This window comes from Lampetra fluviatilis, chromosome 75 (assembly GCF_964198595.1).
Source record: "Lampetra fluviatilis chromosome 75, kcLamFluv1.1, whole genome shotgun sequence".
NCBI classification, from domain to species: Eukaryota; Metazoa; Chordata; class Hyperoartia; order Petromyzontiformes; family Petromyzontidae; genus Lampetra; species Lampetra fluviatilis.
Genome location: NC_136349.1, coordinates 1,687,980 through 1,694,879, shown reverse-complemented (window position 1 = coordinate 1,694,879; position 6,900 = coordinate 1,687,980). Strand labels below are relative to the sequence as shown.

General features: G+C 44.9%; 1 protein-coding gene across 1 annotated transcript in view; it reads left to right on the top strand.

Moving 5' to 3' along the window:
• Positions 1-998: 998 nt before the first annotated feature.
• LOC144953361 (tripartite motif-containing protein 14-like) overlaps positions 999-6,900 on the top strand; it is a 34,374-nt gene continuing 28,472 nt past the window's right edge. The window contains exon 1 of the mRNA XM_078883923.1: positions 999-1,270. Within this exon, the coding sequence (XP_078740049.1) occupies positions 1,014-1,270 (257 nt within the window). The 5' untranslated portion in view covers positions 999-1,013. The remainder of the gene's footprint in view (positions 1,271-6,900) is intronic.

The window sequence follows — 6,900 nt, the reverse complement described above, 5'->3', positions numbered from 1 at the left end:
CTCCAGACCTTAATCCCATAGAAAATCTGTGGAGGGAGCTGAAGGTTCGAGTTGCCAAACGTCAGACTCAAAACCTTAATGACTTGGAGAAGATCTGCAAAGAGGAGTGGGACAAAATCCCTCCTGAGATGTGTGCAAACCTGGTTGCCAACTCCAAGAAACGTCTGACCTCTGTGATTGCCAACAAGGGTTTTGCCACCAAGTACTAAGTCATGTTTTGCAGAGGGGTCAAATACTTATTTCCCTCATTAAAATGCAAATCAATTAATACAATTTTTGACATGCTTTTTATGGATTTTGTTGTTGTTATTCTGTCTCTCACTGTTCAAATAAACCTACCATTAAAATTATAGACTGATCATTTCTTTGTCAGTGGGCAAACGTACAAACTCAGCAGGGGATCAAATACTTTTTCCCTCACTGTATACACCTGTATGGTTCTCATTGCATATCTGTGCGTGTCTATGAATCTCTAGGCATTTTGATCACTGTAAATTTCGACGTGATGACAAGCTACCTCTTTGAGCTATAATTTGTGGCCAGGTTGCGTCTAAAAAAGAACTACATAGCTCGGTGAGCCTTACCTGGTGAAATAACGAAAAATATAGTTTAGTTGAAATAATTAGAAACGGGCAATTAAATAAATAATAAATAAAGACGCGGACAGGGTAGACGAGTCTGACCAGGTGCGTCTTGGACAGAGCACGGGAATTGAGCGCGACGCTCGACAAGTTTTGGGTGTCGCTATTGCAGATACGCAATTGCCTTTTGGAAGAACAAATTTGAACTAAAGTTCAGCCATTTCGCAAACACCCTGGTGCTCAGCTGTTGTCGAGTAGCCCCACTTATCCGGTGGACAGAACACAACACGGAGTTACATCTACTCAAAAATGTCTCCAAACTTTATTATTATTTTGTTGTTGTTGTTGTTGTTGTCTATTTAGCCCACCTGTCCCACCTCGTTAGGATTTGCGGGAGCAGAGGGACAGCAGAGCGGATCGGCTCCACTTAGCATGGCAGCGGCGGCAGCAGCAGGTGGCCGGGACCGTGGCCTGGAGGAGGAGCTGACTTGCTCCATCTGCCTGCAACTCTACGTCGACCCCGTGCTGCTGGGCTGCCCACACACCTTCTGCAGAGAGTGCATCGTGAGCGCGTGGCACGACGGTGCCTGCGCCTGCCCCGAGTGCCGCAGGGTCTTGCCCTTTGGCTCCAAGGAGGAGATGCGGCTGCAGCTCGTGAAAAACTTCAAACTGGCCAGCATCGTGGACAGGTCCTGGTCCCCGGAAAAGATAGTTAGTTGGTTAGTTGGTGGGTTAGTCCATTGGTTTAGTAAATTACATTTGTTGAGCCAGCTGGCTCGTATTGGGAAAAATTTAGCCCACTTTTCACCCAGTCTCTGTCGATCCTATGTGTCTCTATATACCTCTTTGAGTCTCCCATGTGTCTATATGTACAGTGAGGGAAAAAAGTATTTGATCCTCTGCTGATTTTGTACGTTTGCCCACTGACAAAGAAATTATCAGTCTATAATTTTAATGGTAGGTTTATTTGAACAATGAGAGACAGAATAACAACAAAAAATCCAGATAAACGCATGTCAAAAATGTGAAAATTTTATTTGCATTTTAATGAGGGAAATAAGTTTTTGACCCCTCTGAAAAATATGACTTAGTACTTGGTGGCAAAACCCTTGTTGGCAATCACAGAGGTCAGACGTTTCTTGTAGTTGGCCACCACGTTTGCACACATCTCAGGAGGGATTTTGTCTCACTCCTCTTTGCAGATTTTCTCCAAGTCATTAAGGTTTCGAGGCTGACGTTTGGCAACTCGAACCTTCAGCTCCCTCCACAGATTTTCTATGGGATTAAGGTCTGGAGACTGGCTAGGCCACTCCAGGACCTTAATGTGCTTCTTCTTGAGCCACTCCTTTGTTGCCTTGGCCGTGTGTTTTGGGTCATTGTCATGCTGGAATACCCATCCACGACCCATTTTCAATGCACTGGCTGAGGGAAGGAGGTTCTCACCCAAGATTTGACGGCCCCGTCCGTCGTCCCTTTGATGCGGTGAAGTTGTCCTGTCCCTTTATCAAAAAAACACCCCCAAATCATAATGTTTCCACCTCCATGTTTGACGGTGGGGATGGTGTTCTTGGGGTCATAAGCAGCATTCCTCCTCCTCCAAAAACGGCGAGTTGAGTTGATGCCAAAGAGCTCCTTTTTGGTCTCATCTGACCACAACACTTTCACCCAGTTGTCCTCTGAATCATTTATATGTTCATTGGCAAACTTCAGACGGGCATGTATATGTGCTTTCTTGAGCAGGGGCACCTTGCGGACGCTGCAGGATTTCAGTCCTTCACGGCGTAGTGTGTTACCAACTGTTTTCTTGGTGACTATGGTCCCAGCTGCCTTTAGACCATTGACAAGATCCTCCCGTGTAGTTCTGGGTTGATTCCTCACCGTTCTCATGATCATTGCAACTCCACGAGGTGAGATCTTGCATGGAGCCCCAGGCCGAGAGAGATTGACAGTTCTTTTGTGTTTCTTCCATTTGCTAGTAATCGCACAAACTGTTGTCACCTTCTCACCAAGCTGCTTGGCGATGGTCTTGTATCCAATTCCAGCCTTGTGTAGGTCTACAATCTTGTCCTTGACATCCTTGGCGAGCGCTTTGGTCTTGGCCATGGTTGAGAGTTTGGAATCTGATTGATTGCTTCTGTGAACAGGTGTCTTTTATACAGGTAACAAGCTGAGATTAGGAGCACTCCCTTTAAGAGTGTGCTCCTAATCTCAGCTCGTTACCTGTCTAAAAGACACCTGGGAGCCAGAAATCTTTCTGATTTGAGAGGGGGTCAAATACTCATTTCCCTCATTAAAATGCAAATCAATTTATAACATTTTGGACATGCGTTTTTCTGGATTTTGTTGTTGTTATTCTGTCTCTCACTGTTCAAATAAACCTACCATTAAAATTATAGACTGATAATGTCTTTGTCAGTGGGCAAACGTACAAAATCAGCAGGGGATCAAATACGTTTTCCCTCACTGTATCTCTGAGTCGCAATACATGTCTATGAGTCTATGTATCCCTTTCTTCTTCTTTTGTATCGCATTTTTGGGGACAGCAACAGATTACAAATTGATTTCGAGATTTGATGTTGATTCGACTTCTTCAGGAGTAGCCGCATGGATTTGTTTCAGATCACCGTTAAATGATCTGATATGTTGCACGGTCTGAGATCTTGCACCACAGTCCCAAACTGGACTCTTGTTAATTTTCTATTTGTGAAGAAAGTGTCCACATTTTCCATGGAGTGTCCGGATCTGATTCAAGGAGAACCAGATCTTCTTCGGTAGATGAGATCCTGTTTGGAGGATTGCAGGGCCGCTGATGATGGATTTCTTCAAGATTTTGGTGTTTGCCCAAGTTTCTGCTCATCGTGCTTGGGTGGTCTTGTCATCATCATGTATGTTCTTTGCATATTACAAGAAAGGTTTTCTTGATTTGAGCCTGTGTGGTGGGGGCATGGATATGTCTTTGTTTATTGGGAGGTTTGGATTTATGATGGCCTTGCAATACTCCCTCACAGATGCAGCATTGCGACAGAGCTGCGGAGGATCAATATTTGCGAGGACCGAAAGCCACGGCAACGGTGTGCTCTTTCGCATCCCTGAGATGATCCTCATGGATGCATTTACCTTTGTGTCCACCAGCTTTGTGTGCATGCTTTTGTTCCAGGCTGGGGCACAATATCCTGCCGCAGAGAAGACTAGTGCTGTGGTGGCCGTCAGGAGCGTTGTTGCCTTTGCTCTCCGTGTTGTTCCGGCCAGTTTATGCACGAGATTAACTCGCGATTTTATTGTTACAGCAGCATTCTGCAGGTTTTGTGGAAGGTGAGGCTGCTGGCAATAGTTACACCAAGGTATTTGATGTACTTGTCGTGCTGGACCTCTTCGCCACAGAAAGTGACGGCCAGTTTCTGGTCGGCGCTTGCATTGTTCAGATGGAATAATGTTACAACAGTGTTCCTTAGGTTTGGGCGGAGCCTCCAGTACTTGAAGTACGTTTCGAGTTCCTTGAGGTCTTCGCACAGGTCACTTTTGACCTCAATTTTGAGTCATTCCTTGGACGGCAAGTGCTAGGTCATCGGCGTAGCCAAATTTTCGGCCGATGGTGACAGGGAGGTCACTTATATCTATGTATGTTAAAAGTGCCACAGCAAGCACTGATCCTTGTGGGAGCCCATTACTGAGAAAGCGGGCTCTGCTGACTGTTCTCTAGGTGGACATAGTATGGCCGGTTGGACAGTAGCGATGATAGAAGTCTGAGGGTCTGCTGGCATCTGATGACTTCGACAGCTTTAGCATGAGGCCTTCCCACCATACTGTGTCATAGGCCAGTGATAGGTCTATGAAAGCGGCTCCTGTGATGTTTTTGCACTGATAGGCAGCTTCGATGTGTGTGGTGAGTGCCAACACTTGATAGCAAATGCTGTGGCCAGGACGGAAGCCAGCCTGTTCAGTTGGTATAGTTTCCTCGAAGATCGGTGACATACAGGTCAGTAGCATCCTCTATAGGAGTCTGTACACTGTAAAAAGCAGGGATATGGGGAAGAACTTATTTGGGTTTGCGGTTCATTTTCGGTATGGCAATGACTTTCGTTTGTCGCCATTTTGGGGAATTTGCCTAAGGAAATTGTCTGAAAACAATCTGGCCAGCCAGTGGCATCCTTTTTGGCCAAGGTGTTTAAGGAACTTGGGATAAATCCCATTTAATCTCGTGGCCTTTCTTAATCTGGTGGCTTTCATGGCATCAATGACCTCTTCTTCGTTGAGGGGAGATAACAAGGCTGTTGTTGGTGCACATTCTGCTATTAATTGATGGAGTTTTCATTTCGCTCGCTGTCTTTGCCGATCTGTAGAGATTTTTCCATTCAATAGCATCTGTGTAGCGATGGCATTGATGGGCACATTAGTGGTCTTGTTTCTCGGTGGTGGTGCCGCTCCTTGGTGTCTCAGGAGGCACCAGGCTTTATATGTTTGAGTGTGTGAAATTTATTGACTCCATCGCTTCTGTCCATCTTTGGCTCCTGGATTAATTTAGGGAGTCCAGGAGAGCTTTTCCACACTCTGGGTTTCTTGACTCTGTATTTCTGGAGCAGGGACTTGCTTTGTCCTTTCCAGCATGGAGTGTATTCTGCCCAGTAACTACATGGAATTTATGAGTGGGCTGCTTGAGCACAATCTTGGTGAAACGTTCATAGTTTTCTGACTTTGGTGGATTATGAGAGATAGTGCACACGATGTCTTCAATAAAAGGTTCCCAGTTGCCCTTTCTTAAGTTGCATCGTGGCACAGGGGTGGACGTGATCATCAGAATTTTGACCCCGATATGCACCAAGCCTGGCCTGTGCTAACTGTTCGGGAATTGTCTAGAACCATTCTGGAAGCACACAGCGGTTCACCCGAATAGGAACACGACACAAAGCACGGGTAAGGGTTTGAATCCATCTTACATCATGCGGAATGGAAGGTGCCTTGATCTTTAGCATCAAACAGAATGAACAGATAACTAGTTGCTGCCTAGTCGATGACCCATTCTCCACAGGTTTCATTGGTTGAATACACCAGGCCATGTGATGGCTGTTGAAGTCACCTGCGAAAACCGCGGGATGGGTCGCAGCAGGCAGCATATTTGGGCTCCATGTGGTTCTTGGAGGTTTATACATTTATCACAGATACATAATTGATTTTGACGATGATGATGGCTGTCGGTATGTTGTTTTCTGCGTTCGTTGTGGTGAGGTCCTTGAAATGGAATTTCACGTGACGTTGGTAGTCCCTGCTTGGGATGGTGGTAGCTGGAAGCTAACAGAAATCCAGGAATTTAAATTTTTGAGGCTCTCGTCGTCAGCTGTGCATGAGTTTCTTGGATCAGGAGTGCGTCGAGCCATCTGGATTGCGAGGAAACGTCCCAGCAAGTCAGACTTCGGCCTTGATAGATACTTCTATATTTAGATAGCATAAACGTAGTGACGGCCCTATTCTGCGGTAAGTTTGGCCATGAAAAGGATCTTTGGTGTTGTAATCCTGATCAGGAGGGCCATTTTGACATTCAATCGCCGGGATGATAACTTTGTGACAAGCACGTTACAGTGCAGACCATGGGTAGATTGCCATCTTCTCCACCTATGTATCTCTTTTAGTCTCTATGTATCTTTTAGTCTCTGTATCTCTATTAATTTCCTAGGTATCCCTAATGAGTCTCTATGTATTTCTTTATATATGTATCTCATCTCTATGAGTCTGTTTAACACGTAGGCTTTCGCGACCAATATTCTCCATAATTCTAGATTTGAAGCTTTCGTGACTGCAATGATTCATATTCTTAGGTTTTTTCGGTAAAGTCACGTAGGTAAAAAACATTAAAAAGTAAAATAAATAAAAAATCACGACGTTTCGGAGGCAACACAAGCTTCCGTCTTCAGGTGGAACCGTCACAGCCACGACAGCTGTATCAAGTAAATGAGAGATTTCAGAAGCCACCACTCCGTTTATATAATGGTTGGAGGAGGTGGTGGAGCAAAGGCCGCATACTTTTATTAATATGGTAAGGTGAGGCTTAAGACTAAGAATAGACTGCATAACAAAAGCTGAGCCTTTGTTATGGAGAGGTGCGGTTTGTGACTCAACCTGTAACAGGGAGACCACCACTAGACATGGTAAAACTGTGATGGTTGTCTGTCAAATAAGATTGGCAAATAAGTGTAGTTAAATCTTTTTTGCATGGTTAATCACATCTTTCCAATGATTACTCAGTTTGTAACCGTCATCACGGTTGAAACTATGTCTGTGTTTGTATATTTGTATGGCTTCGTGTACAAACCTTTGATGGTAGCCA